The 13,279-nt window shown below is 47.9% G+C and overlaps 2 protein-coding genes across 6 annotated transcripts; one reads left to right on the forward strand and one right to left on the reverse strand.

Moving 5' to 3' along the window:
- Positions 1 to 391: 391 nt before the first annotated feature.
- Positions 392 to 9,481, reverse strand: syt14b (synaptotagmin XIVb). 5 transcript variants are annotated; one of them, XM_029141666.3, is made up of 9 exons: positions 9,433 to 9,481; positions 7,879 to 7,926; positions 5,390 to 5,536; positions 3,717 to 3,836; positions 3,397 to 3,644; positions 2,885 to 3,316; positions 2,626 to 2,806; positions 2,343 to 2,399; positions 392 to 2,172 (listed from the first exon to the last, which is right to left on the reverse strand). In XM_029141666.3, exons 1-9 carry the CDS (start codon positions 9,443 to 9,445, stop codon positions 1,856 to 1,858), a joined length of 1,563 nt encoding a protein of 520 aa, XP_028997499.1. In that variant the 5' UTR covers positions 9,446 to 9,481; the 3' UTR covers positions 392 to 1,855. The 5 variants fall into 5 exon arrangements, with proteins under 5 accessions (XP_028997499.1, XP_055362514.1, XP_028997496.1 ...); XM_055506539.1 differs by lacking the exon at positions 9,433 to 9,481 and adding an exon at positions 9,109 to 9,431; XM_029141663.2 differs by lacking the exons at positions 7,879 to 7,926; positions 9,433 to 9,481 and adding an exon at positions 4,013 to 4,975 and having other exon boundaries at positions 3,397 to 3,641.
- Positions 9,482 to 9,721: 240 nt separating this feature from the next.
- LOC114849908 (cytosolic 5'-nucleotidase 1A-like) lies at positions 9,722 to 12,973 on the forward strand. Its single transcript, XM_029141725.3, has 6 exons — positions 9,722 to 10,318; positions 10,433 to 10,600; positions 11,385 to 11,514; positions 11,618 to 11,740; positions 11,820 to 12,004; positions 12,177 to 12,973. The coding sequence occupies exons 1-6, from the start codon at positions 10,205 to 10,207 to the stop codon at positions 12,540 to 12,542; spliced, it is 1,086 nt and encodes a 361-aa protein (XP_028997558.1). The 5' UTR covers positions 9,722 to 10,204; the 3' UTR covers positions 12,543 to 12,973.
- The last annotated feature ends 306 nt before the right edge of the window (positions 12,974 to 13,279 follow it).

Genomic DNA, 13,279 nt, shown 5'->3' on the forward strand with positions numbered 1-13,279 from the left:
ACAAAGCCAGTTTACAAATGACTTCCTAATTATCTGGTGAAATGCTGGTTTAAGTCCACATTTACTGCTGCTGCTGCACCGGACCTGGAAAAACCTGCTTGGCTCCTCTGTCCCTCATCACATATCAGCGCTTTTTATTGGTGCCCCGGGGGATTCATTATTACTTGGCTGCCTCCTGAACCAGTCCTTGGGGCATAGTTTGGGTCAGCTGATATTTTGGAAACCAAAACCTACACATTCCTCTAAAGAAAGTATTTTTTTTTCTTCTTTTTCTTACTAGGAGTTAGTTTTCCTGTTGCAGGTACATTTCCTCCGAAGACAATAGTCATCCTGTTGGGTGTGAAACTCTGCACTTACCTGCCCTGTACCAGACTGGGGACAAAGTCAAACATGAAGAAAGATGATCTGGTTCTTTATTTGGTGTAAATGCTGGTTATGCAAATTCATTAGCACTTCAGTGGCAGTTATTCTGTTTTTTTCAGTGAGAAGCCGACTGGTCACCTGGTCTCTTCTAAGAATAGAAGCAATCCTAGAAACGTCCTAAACCTCGACATGGAGAGCAACTGGAGAGACGAGGAAGTTTGACATCTATGTAAAAACTAAAGAATGTGTCCCACACCCCTGAAGTTGAGCCAACAGAGGCAAGGGGAGAGGTGTGTAGTTGTTCTGAAGCGGTGCAGCTGTGAAGCATTCGTCTATTTAGAGAAAGCTGACTTTTCTTTGTGGGGAGAGTTCAACATGAGCACTGAACTGGATCTCATGTATTGCACGTTTGTTGGTCCTTATAAAACATCTCTTTCATTTTAAAGCTGTCTTCATTGCCTCAAAGAAACAGCCATGTTTACTGGACTGTGCAAGCTTTTGCATATTCCTCCTCAGCGGGAAGCACCATGTTTCTACATGAATGAACATGGCTGAGTTGTCTGAAGGCTGAATGTTGAAACACACACAATCTGTATCGCAGGAAAGGAAGCTGTTCTTTGATACCGGTGCCATGCAGAGCCGTGTCCAATGCTGTTAGAGTCTCGGCAAACTCGAGACCTTTCATTCGTCTGAAGGGTTCGGGTGCATAGTGTTCTGAGTAACAAAACAAAGACATGTCTTTGCGCAACACGCGACGCAGAGGGACACAGAAATGACGGATGATCCGAAAACATAAGGGCAAAATCAATGCATTGCTCTTGCATAACGTTGTGCGTGTAAACAAACTGTACAAAGCATAGCTTGTCAGCGTAGTTGCAGCATGTCGTAGGCCCCTAATAACAGTCTCCATCGCGCTCTCTCTCTTTTGTCAATAGCTGTGACTGATACAGAAATGTCTGGTATGCTGGTGGCAGCTGACGTCCAGAGAAGCCCCGAAAAAAAGAAACAGGGAGGAGTCTGCTGGTCCTGGACCGAGCTCTTTGGTCCAAGATTCAAGTGTCTTAGCATCATCTTGTAAACAGTGCACATGCAGATTTTGATGACAGGAAAACAAAGTGTTTCCTTCGATTCTGTCATTATAATTTTTGTAATATTCAACATCTCTTCTTTTTGCAGTAAAAAGAGCTGGAGCCAAAGTTCACAGCTTCACCAGTGAAGTCGGTGTCTGATTCACAAACGTGGCAGATTAAAGGGTCTTCATGCTGTCTCTGGCAGTGAAGACTGGCAACCCGTGCCCATCCTCACACCTGTAAGCAAAACACACACACACACACACACACACACACACACACACACACACACACACACACACACACACACACACACACACACACACACACACACACACACACCACAAGGTGCCTCCTGCTCTGCTGGCACCTCTTCAAGTTCAAGGAATGCTGTTAATTAGGTTCAGTCTCCCTAAATGGTCCTATGTGTTGGTGAGCGTGTGCCAGTGACAGATCTGCTGCCCCTCTGCCTCCTTCATCTCTGTCCAGTGGGCCTGCTGCTCCTCGCTGGTGCTGTTGAGGCCCAGGGAGACCCAGCCCAGCCTCTCCCTGGGCCTCATGCTGCTCCGGCGGCAGAACACCGACAGCACCAGTGACACCTCAGACAGCTGGAAGAGCGCCACATGGAATACAAACGTCTCCTTGTAGGTGGGGTTGGGCTGGCCGCGGCACACGGCCGTCTTCCACTTGGACATCTCCTTGCCCTTCGAGTCCAGCATGGTCAGCTTGACGTAGGTGTCTGAAAGTAGACATGGGTGATGAGAGAGTGCCATCAAGTGGCAGCAGAGCAGTAGTGCAGGAGATGTGCACTGATAAATAGCAGTGCTGTGCTTTTTTAGGGCTAAATAGTATCTATAATAATATTGTGCACGTAATTCCACTGATGTGTTTGCGACTTGAACGACTCACCTCTCATGATATAAAGCTGTCCCCCTACGAAGTGTTTGACACAACAAAACAGACCATCTGTACACACACACACACCACAGCACAGGCAGGTTGGAAGAAGGAGGAAGCAGTCAGAATAAACAGCCTGGACTGTAAAGTAAAGAACAACGGCTTCCATGCAAACTCTCTACCTTCTATTAAAAACATCGGTACTGTTGCCACAAACCAATACATGAGAAATGTATTGAGCAGGGATAGTGTCGCTGAGCAGTCCAAGCTAAAACCCTGACGCGTCCGTACTTACTGACTGGTTTATCGGACGCTGTGGTTTTGAAGTGGCTTCCCCTGACGACCTCAGCACTTAACTGTCCTGTAGCCGAGTTGTAGATGAGGCCCAGCAGGATCTCGGGCAGCGCCGTGTCTTCGCCGGAGCGGTAGGACACCGCTCCGGCGCTGCGGGACACGCTCACCAGAGAGCCGCAGCCCTGCAGGACGAGACAGCGGGAGGCGGTGAGGCCCAGCGGGTGTCCCCAGTGAACGTGCAGAGCACTGAAGGTCCTTACTGTGATTTCAGAGCCGGGCTCCAGCGTGACCGGTAACGCCATCTTTCCCTGCAGGTTGAGCTTAGTGAGGTTAAACACCTTTTCTCCCAGGACCTTCTCTTTCTTCATTCGCCTGATACTGTACAAGCGGAAGCGCACGGCGTAGTCCCCCAGAGCGTCCTGTTCCACCCGGGAGAACTTGAACGTCTCTGTGAAGACAGGGCACGGGCCCTTCTGCACGCCGGTCTTGGCCCGCTGCTTCTTGGTGGGCAGCAGAACCAGGTGGACCTGCCACGAGATGTTGCCCGTCTGTTTGAGAGCGGGTATGTCTGTAGCTGCGGTGACGGTGACGGCCAGCCACTGCTCGCCCGAGTCGTACTCGAAGGCCACGTCCAGGGTCCCGTATTTGGCGAGGGGCTCTGGCTCGTAGGCCGCGGGGAACCGAAGGCCGTCCTGGACGGAGAGAGAGACGACAGCGTTCTGTGCTGTGGCCGTGCTTCTCAGCAGCGAGTTACCTGGAGACCAGGAGTCACCTCTGGGCCCAGAACAGCGGTGCTGTCGCTGGGAATGTCCTCCTCGCAGCCTTTGTTGAGGTAGCTCTCAGTGTCCTGGTCCTCGCTGGTCTCGCTGGAGCAGCGCCGAGGGGACGAGCCCCTCCGGACCCCTCTGTCGGAGCGAGAGCGGGCCGACACGCGGGCCGCCGGGCCGTCGTCTGGGTACGGAGGAGGCTGGAACTCGTTGAGAGACGGGTCTTTCTTCATCCTCTGGATGTTGTTGCCTGCTTTGATACAGAAGACAGGATAAACGCACAGTGAAGCTCTGTCTTACGTGGCCGTGGAGCCCGTGGCCTCACCCTCGCTGCTGAACCCTCCCTGCTCAGCCGACGGCCTGCTTTTGCTGCTCCACGCGGCCGTCGCCTCCTGCTGGGCCGCCTCCGGGCCTCTGTCCTCCTCGCTGTCTGACAGGACTCCCTCTGGACAGAGCACACGGACACCACAGTGCAGCTGTGACACTCATCGCAGACATTTTGACCTGTGCTGTGTGTAAGGAGGTGGAGCGGGAGCGGCAGACGCTGAGTCACACATCTGGAAAGGTGAAAGGAAAGGGGAACGACAGCTCCAGAGTCAAACAAAGCGCACACGCTCTAACCTTGGTTGCTTTTTGTTTTCTTGCTTTTCTTCTCTTTCTCCTTTTTCCGGCTGTTTTCTGCTTCTGTTTCATCCTCTTCTGCAGCGTTCCCCTTTTTCTTCTTCTTCTTGTCTGACTTTTTCTTTTTTGCCGTTGAAGGCGACATTGAAACGTCGGCCTCTTCCTCATCGTCTCCCTCTCTCTCCGGGCTGTCCTCCATCACTTCCTTGTCTCCTTCATCTTTTTCTCCTACCTCCTCCGACAACCTATTTTCAGTTTCACGACCCGGTGAATGAGGAGCAGATTGGTTTCCACCATCGCTCGCGTTTCTGTCTTGTCCAACGCTGCCATCTGTTTTCTTTGAAGCATCCTCCTCAGCATCTTCCTCCTCGCCCTCTGGGGATTCTTCTTTGTTTCTCTTTAACTTGGCTTCTTTCTCCAGCTGTTTCTCCCTCCTTTCTTTCCTCCTCTGCTCTCGCTTTGCCCGCAGCTCCTCCTCCTCCTTCTTTCGCTTCTCTTCCTCTGCTAACTCAGCTTCTGTCTTTTTAACTCGCCAACAACCGTCCCTCCACTCCCACTCCAGCTGACTCGCAGCGTACTCTGCCTCTGCTGAATCGCCGGTTTGGTTGTTCTTTGAACCTGACTGACTTGTTTCTGAGTCTCTGGACATTTGCCACATGCTTTTGTTGCTGGCCTTGCCTTCGTGTGCTGTAGAGGTCTGGCCCGACTCCTGGACACTGCTGTTGTTCTCCCCCTCCTCCACCTTGCTGATGATAGTGGTGACCCCCTCGGTGAGCTGGTCGCTGACAGCGTAGGTGACATCGCTGACGGCGTTGGCAAGGTCGTCCACGCGACTGCTGACCGAGTCCAAGATGGAGGAAATGTTGACAGATGGAAGGTTCTGCTGGAAGCTCTTGAAGAAAGCCATATCTCAGCTGGGGATCCTGTCGCCACGCTGACCACTAGATTAGCTCATCAGAGGCACTGAAGTGGACATGTGGTTGTTAGCAGGGTGTGATGGCAGCATCGTGTGTATTTACCCACAGCAACATGGCTATGGTCTATAGTGAAGAAGACATTTAAGAGAAGGTCGACAATGCATTGTGTGTGTTATTATTGACACTGTTTATTTATTTTGTATTCAGCAATTATTACCAAATTGCGTCTAAATTTGACTAATCTGTTTTATGAAATCATTCTGATGCTCATGCACCTTGTCTTGTTGCTACAGCTACTAAGTGCCCATTAGTTTGTCGGTCCTTTATGTTTTACTTGTGACTTTTATGACTTTAATCATATCAAACTGCCACCGGACTGTGTGGTCGCACACATAAACCACAACAAAGCCATTATTCACCACACTGTGTGTACATTCAGCTAACGACGCCGGACTGATACCTGGGCAGGTGTTCTTAAATCCACTAAAATGTGACAGGTCATCGGGACTCGCCACCGAGCGCCTGTTGCTGAGGTACAGAAAAAACAGAGCCATCAACGCCATGAATGCTGCAATGGACGACAGGACACCCAGAAGCTCAGGAGACACTGGGGAGAAGAAGATCAAAAGCAAAGACAGAAGATGGGAAAAAGGACATAATAACCAACATTAGACATGAGTTATTCTGATAATAAAGATGTGAGGTCACATTTCTTTTAAACAATTTTGAAGGAGAAGTAAAATTCCTGCTTTCACACTACAAATAAATTGATTAAAAGTCATAGTAATTTGGATCCAAGCTCTCCAAATAACGCCATGTCTGCGGAGCATTAGCTGCTGGGGCTTTAAACCGTTTTTCCACTTCAAAGGCGAACCAGATCCAATCTACAGCTCTGTATGTAGGCCAAGCATCCTCCATGTACGCACCCGCTCTGTGCTGCTGATGTGCTATTTTTATGAGCGCCTCAAAGGGACTCCATCTAAGTGAAACGTGGCCAAAGTAAACCCGACGAAGCCGCTCCGAGCCAACGCTTAATGGCTGGAACGCAGACACACTACGATAAACCAAGTGAGGCAAAGCGGGCGACAATGAGGCCGGAGGGTATTTGTACCCAACGCCTGAGTGACGCCGGCAGCTAACGAAGTAAAGCTCACCACTAGCACGACTCACAGGTGTCGTACATTAGAGATGGCACTCAGGTGTCCCGCTCGGCCTGAACACTCGCTGACCACCAGCTTAGCAACAGTAACTAAGCTCAGCCGCTCTGTTAAATTTAGTTTTTTTGCTCTTTCAAACCCAAATACACAAAAGCCAGTGTGTGTGTTACAGAAATGTACAGATTACATTGAGTAGAAAACAAAGTCATCTGAAGGCATCAACTTGACTTCAGTAATTTTCTAGATTAGCTGAGAATTGATTGAGCAGACTGATCAATCACTGATCATCTCTAGAATGGTGCTGTGTTTTATAATAAACTAAAACAGTGGAGCGTGGGAGAGGTGGCGTGTCCCTCAGAGCACGAATACGAGAGGAAGAGAGAAACACCGAGTCATGCTTTCCCAAACCTCCTGACTACAGACTCAGCACACTGGACAGTGGTGTTTCACCATGGCAACAGGCAGAGACCACTGCAGTCTGACAACCAGTGCAAGCTGCAGACTACCAATGGGCGACAGGAGATGAGACAGAGATGCTGTGGCAGAGCCTTACCTCGTCTTAAAGCATGTCCAGTATGGAGCCATCTGTTCTCAAAAGGCACAACATCTACACATATAGACAGCAAACAGTCTAGGAGGGGAGAGCAAAGTGGTCCTGCTCCGAGGTGATCCAACATGTAATCAATCCCTCACACCCTCCGGACTTACATCTCAACTCTCACTCACGCTCACGCTGATCGGCTCGACTTCTGCCACGGCGCGGGTTAAAGACGGCGGACTCTGTACCCCGGGGCTGCGTCAACGCGCCGTGAATGTGAAGGACAGCTGAATAATTGATAGCCCTGAGGTCATTCGATCGCTGTGTCAATGTCCACTGGAAAGTGGAGCAGCGAGGCAGCCGCTCAGAGAGCTCACCCAGCTAGCACTTTATTTTTTACATAATACCAAAGTCTGATATATTTATTAGCAGCTACTGTGTTTTCCTTCGCCTTGTTTTTAAACTCTCTGTGTTCAGCGCATCCCAGCCTCTGTCAGTGTGTGTGCGCACGTACACAAAGGGAAGTAAATATATCCATGAAAGCAGCTTTTCCCGTGTGTGAACTGAAGCTGAACTCAGGACTCTGAGCTGAGCCTTAGGATTCAATCTGCACCAGTTTTTATCCCGCGTAATGGTTTCACTGAGCTCACTAACAAATATGAAATTGCAGCCACTAAGCAATTCAGTGTGATGACAACCCAGGAATGGGCAAGTTTTGATGGGATGTGTCAAGTAAACACATGACTAACTAATTATTCTCTACACAAATGGAACAAGCACCAAAATAAAAAATGTTGACGCTCCTCAAATTGAATGAAAAGTCACCTTTATTTCACCTTTAGGTCAACTAACGGTGCTGTAGTTTATTGGACATGCTTGTTTAAAAGTAGGCAGGCAATCTAGAAATGTTGCTTACACATGTGCCTCCGATGCGAAACAAAACCTGCACTCTGAATAAATTATAACCACACAGCTGCTTTCTTCTGCCCATGTGAACTAAAACCTGATATGCAGTACATAATTTAAATAGATATTATCCTTCCCCAGGTTCACATAACAAAACTTTCTATACACCAGACCTTAGTGGAAATTAACAATAAAAAAAAAGGTCTGAGCTCCAGCTGAATGTTTAAACATTCACCTCTTGGTGCACAGAGAGATAATGCAGCTACACATAATTAAGATAAAAGAAAGCAAACACACCCACAATTTGCACTTAATGTTAATACAAGGACACTCATCAAATGGTTTTACCTCGTCTGGCACAGATGAGCTCATGAACACCACAGTTCCTCCCCCCTCCTGGGAGAAAGACAGAAATGAAAAGACGTGAGTCAGAGCTTAAAAATGATTTTGTGCTTTAGGAGCATATGCTACAGGTTTAAGAGCTGGTGTCACATCAGCAAAGATATAATGAGTTATATGCTCAGAATGAAGAAGATGCAGGAACTTCATAAAGATATGACAAAAAAAGTCTAAAATGATGTGCTTTTTACCTATATTACTATTTTTACTCAGTTCAAATATTTAGATTTGTGTCACACAGGTTATTACATTTTCTAGTTCTGATTGCACATCAGATTCCATATATACATAATCCCTTAAAGACTTATGTTAATCAAGGACACAGACACTCTCACTAATGTTCACACACACACACACACACACACACACACACACACACACACACACACACACACACACACACACACACACACACACCATGGCTCAGTGCTTCACCATTCAATGATTCGGTTGTCTCGCAGTGAGAGTGTAGCAGGAGCAGATCTGTATCAGTGCAGCAAAGGGGAATTTGAGAAAAGTCGGAAAAGGTGGTCGAGTGACCGTGTTCACTCACAGGAAGACTTAGATGACTTTTCACAGTAATGGGATCTATTAAGAAAATGTAGCAGCAATCTGTTAATAATAATAATTAATAATAATAATTAATACTTTATATGCACTTGTTAAATTCATACTGCCGGAGTTTATGTGTACATTAAATCTAAATTCCGGACGTGCAGCACTGTGGCCACATGTTTTATGAAATCATGCCTGCTCGCTCTCTTTTACTTTGACAACAAACACTGCACCGCGTGCGCGCATGATGACACGCGCACGTGACACAATGACAGTGACCGCAGCAGGACGGGAGTGATTCGCGGGTTTCACAGCTTAAGTAACCGCATCCTTTTAATCGATGCCACTTTAATTAAAGCACATGGGAGGCCCTTAGATTGAAATTATAACACGCGCGAGAGATTATGGGAGAATTTAGCAGCACGTGCAGCCCCGATTTAGCGGTTACGGCGGAGTGATTTCCTCAAACTCACGTCCTCACGTTTTGATTGATAATATTATGATGTATTCATCCGCCAATGAAGGTAGTTCTTTAACTATATCAAATCAAGGCAGCACTAACTGCTTCTGTGATTGACACTTGAAGCTAAAACAACATGCAATATCTTTAACTACTCGCTGCACCGTCGCGTTTTTCGTAGTGACTCGGCGCCGCCCGGACCATCTCTGGCCACTTGAGCATCACTCCACGCGCCGCTGCACCACTGCTGGTGTCCGCACTTGAGCATCACCAACGCCGCGGAGCTAGCTAGCCAGCCGCTGTCCCAGCTCCGGAGCACTGCGGTACCGTTCACCTGGCTCCTTGGCGGCGTCTTAAAAAAACAGGAGGCTACAATAACAACAACCGCCTCGTTGAATTAAACGTGTTGTTCTCCGTTGACAACAGTTCTCGTTGTGTCCGCAGCAAAGTTTCACGTGAGTCCTGCAGGACGGAGTCGGAGCACTTACCGTCTATCGCCATGATGCTCCGTCCCGGGCTCTACCGAGTGAGGGGGGGGGCGAGGGGGGGGGGGGGGGGGGGTACCGAGGGACGATGAGTGTAATACGAATATATTAGTATTTTATTATATTTTATTAGCAGCGGCGCCTTCTGGTGTTTGTATTAAAACTGTGAATATAAAAATGTAAACATCAAAATGTGTAATGTAATATTCTGGACATCGTCTTTTCAAACATCCCGTGTTTCTGTAATAGGCAAGAATGTGAAACGTTCTCGTCTCCGTGGGTCTGAACCAGAACCAGCGAGGTGTCCAGGTGCATTCCTGTTGGAACACACCTGGGCAAAATTCAGCTACAAAGTGCATACGTCTGCACTTATTTGCAAACAGCGTATTTTGTCGTAAAATATATAACATTTATGAATACGCGCACTCACTGTGTAGACAATTAAAGTACATTTTTTGTTTTTGACTTTTTAAGAGTTGCTAAATACTAGTTGTGTGTTTCTTAAGTGGAATTTGTTTGACATTTTATGCACTAGTAAACTTTAAATCGCGTGTAGCGTTCTTTGACAGGAAGTCGAGTAGAGTTTGACTGTTCCCCACGCGTCCAGTTGTTCACCCGTGTCAGTCCCCCACGTAAGTGATGCCCGGGCCGTCGTGCGTCACCGCAGACACGCCCACCGGGCTTCCCTTCACTACATTTCCGCAAAGTACTTTCTCCGCTGCTGCTTCACTCAGTTCGGCTTCTGAGGCTTTGGAACACACAGAAGTCTGTAAAAATGAGTGAAATCAAGCAGGACGCTGCGGCGACGAATGGAAATATGGCGGAAGAAAAAGACTGGGCCGCGGCCAAAGCTGCTTTCGAGAACCTCAAATCAAACAAACCGAGACCTGTGAGTACTAAAACTTTATTGTCAGCTCTGTTTACGGCCTGCGCCCCGCGTGGGCATCGCTCCGTCAACCGCTCAGCTGATCGGCCCGTGCGTGACTGACGCTCTTTCTGGCAGCCCAAGCCCCAGTACGCCGTCACCATCGCCGTGTCCTCGCGCGCCCTCTTCAACATGGTGGCAGAGAGGAAGATCTTCCAGGAAGATGGAATGGAGACGTACGTTGCCCACCAGCAGGAGCATGAAAGCGAGCCTCTCAAGGAGGGCGTTGCCTTCCCCTTCGTCAAGGTACGGGTCAGACCGGGACAACGTTCACAGATTGTTGTATTTGATATAGTTCTGCACGCTTCACTTCCAGATTTACTTCCAGGCTGTATCATTAGCGCACAGACCTAAAACATGTCACACCCCTGAAAGGTATGCAAAGACAGGCAGTCAGGTCCAGTATACAGTAGTAAACCAATAGTCCTCACTGAAATGTGTGTGCGATTATGAAATATGGTTTCCTAATTTACTGTTCTCACATTCTTTAAGTGTCAAATGTAGGGAAGGACCAACAAACGATTGCTTAATTTCCCCTGCGGCCAAGTAGTGGAGGTAGAGCACGTACAACTTGTTAAGGTGCTAAACAGTCCTGAAGCTTCTCTGCATTTACTTCACAGAATTAGGCAGGTGGAAAACTGCTGCACAATGTCCCATAAAGCAGCCGACGTGTTTGTTTTTGTGCACCGGCCCCATGTTTGTAGCGTTGGTCTGCGTTATCCGTCTGGACCAATAGTTCTACCACAGGTTCTAGCATGTGAAGTTATGCAGTAGGAACGTTACCAGTGCAAAGGAACATTTTGTTTTTGTTTACTTTCATGTAGAAATAGAAAGCGTGAAAGCCCCTTGAGGTAGTTCTCCGGGTCGGTGATTATTCCTTCTGGCACCTGCGTTTGATAATTCAGTACAGAGGAGGAACTTCACAGCAAAAATACAGCCAGTCAAACCTTTTGTTTACACAGGAACATAAAGCGACGCAGCGTCGGTGTCGACACTTTGCTGTAACTCGCGTCTGTTCCGTCTTTCGCAGGCGCTGATGAACGTTAACGCTCGGCTGAGGAAGCTCTATCCAGACAGCGAGGAGCTGTTTGACATCGTCCTAATGACCAACAATCACGCCCAAGTTGGGGTGCGCCTCATCAACAGCATCAATCACTACGGTGAGGTGTCCTAAAGCAAAGAAGAGGCGCTTCTGCATTGAACATGAATGAATTAGCATGAGCCTTCTTCATATGTTTTGTGTCCAACTCTTCATTCTTCCAGATCTGAGCATAGAGCGTTTCTGCATGACGGGAGGACAGAGTCCCATCGGCTACCTCAAGGCCTACATGACCAACCTTTACCTCTCCACAGACTCCGAGAAAGTCACGCGGGCCATAGACGAAGGCACGTGCTGCTCTTTGTGTTTGATGCACACGGTGTCGTGTCTTGTGCGACTCTCACCACCTTTGTTCTCCGCGGACAGGAATCGCCGCCGCCACAATGTTCACGCAGAGCACGGACACGGAGCTGAGCAGCACCCAGCTCCGCGTGGCGTTCGACGGCGACGCCGTCCTCTTCTCGGATGAGTCGGAGGTCATCGTCAAGCAGCACGGCCTGGACTCTTTCTTTGAGCACGAGAAGCAGTTTGAGAACAAACCTCTCGCTCAGGTAATGGTTACAGCTCCGACACACACAGACCGAAGGCTTCCACCATCAAATAGAGACCATTCATTTCTATCCTTATTCCTCAGACCACTGGAGTTAAAAGGTTTCTCCAGCAATAGGCTGATGTGTTGGTGTCTGACATCTGATCTCCAGTCAGATTTGTTCCGTCTTTCAGGGACCCTTAAAGTGCTTCCTGGAAGCGCTGGGGAAGCTCCAGAGAAAGTTCTACGCCAAGAACGAGCGCTTGGACTGCCCCATCAGAACCTACCTGGTGACGGCCCGCAGCGCTGCCAGCTCAGGGGCCCGGGTGCTCAAGACGCTTCGCAGCTGGGGCCTGGAGATCGACGAGGCCCTGTTCCTTGCCGGGGCCCCTAAAGGGCCCCTGCTGCAAAAGATCCGGCCGCACATCTTCTTTGATGACCAGATGTTCCACATCGAAGGGGCCAAGGAACTGGGGACCATTTCAGCGCATGTTCCCTATGGGATCGGACAGAAGTACCACAAGGGGAAGCTCATCGAGCAGCCCCCAAAAAAAGAGTAGCTCAGAATGGTAAATACGCCCATCATGCACTACACCATCATGCATAGGAGAAGATTTGCTCAAATAATATATTTTACTTTGAAAGATGCCTGTCAAAGTTCAGACAGATTAGAATTTTATAAAGTTTTCTATTACCTTTAGGCAACGCTAGGTGCTTTTCACTGTTTACACTGGGGTTTACATGTACATGTATTGTAGTTCACACCTTTACCTTTTACGCATTTATTTGGTTGTGTATCTTGACTTGACTAGTTACTATATAACTATATTTAGATTTGTATCACTCAGGCTATTACATTTTCTAGTTCTCATGTAATATGTCATAGTTAAAGGTTGTCACATTCAGTGTCATTGTTGCCGTCTTCATTTTATTAATGATAGACAGCAGGGCACAAATTCAGATTTTATTAAATTTGTCTACATTTCTAAAACCATGTTGTCACTTTGTCATCATTGGTTCCTGGGTGTGACCTGATAATGCAGAAATCCAGCAATTTGATACCTTTTAAACGTAAGATACTAATTTAAACCAGGCAGGAAATGCAAATTCCAACCTCTATATAACCTGACAATTGGGACCTGTTAATATTTGGGGCTTCATCATTTCCATCATGCTTTTTTATAAAGTAAAGAGTCCACAGTGAAGACTCTGTTATGATTTAACTGTTGTGCTCAGTCAATACTTTATAAGCTGAGGTCAAACTACCAGCAGTGTGTTAATGATGTTATCATCTCTC

This window comes from Betta splendens, chromosome 24 (assembly GCF_900634795.4).
Source record: "Betta splendens chromosome 24, fBetSpl5.4, whole genome shotgun sequence".
Taxonomy (NCBI): Eukaryota; Metazoa; Chordata; class Actinopteri; order Anabantiformes; family Osphronemidae; genus Betta; species Betta splendens.

Coding starts and splice junctions, on each gene's coding strand:
- syt14b (XM_029141662.2), bottom strand. CDS start 4,919: ATGGCTTTCTTCAAGAGCTTCCAGCAGAACCTTCCATCTGTCAACATT. Junction 3,645..3,716: donor GGGAGGGTTCAGCAGCGAGG/GTGAGGCCACGG, acceptor TCTGTATCAAAG/CAGGCAACAACATCCAGAGG. Junction 2,807..2,884: donor AGCCCGGCTCTGAAATCACA/GTAAGGACCTTC, acceptor CTCGTCCTGCAG/GGCTGCGGCTCTCTGGTGAG.
- LOC114849908 (XM_029141725.3), top strand. CDS start 10,205: ATGAGTGAAATCAAGCAGGACGCTGCGGCGACGAATGGAAATATGGCG. Junction 10,601..11,384: donor TTGCCTTCCCCTTCGTCAAG/GTACGGGTCAGA, acceptor CGTCTTTCGCAG/GCGCTGATGAACGTTAACGC. Junction 11,741..11,819: donor CACGCGGGCCATAGACGAAG/GCACGTGCTGCT, acceptor CTCCGCGGACAG/GAATCGCCGCCGCCACAATG.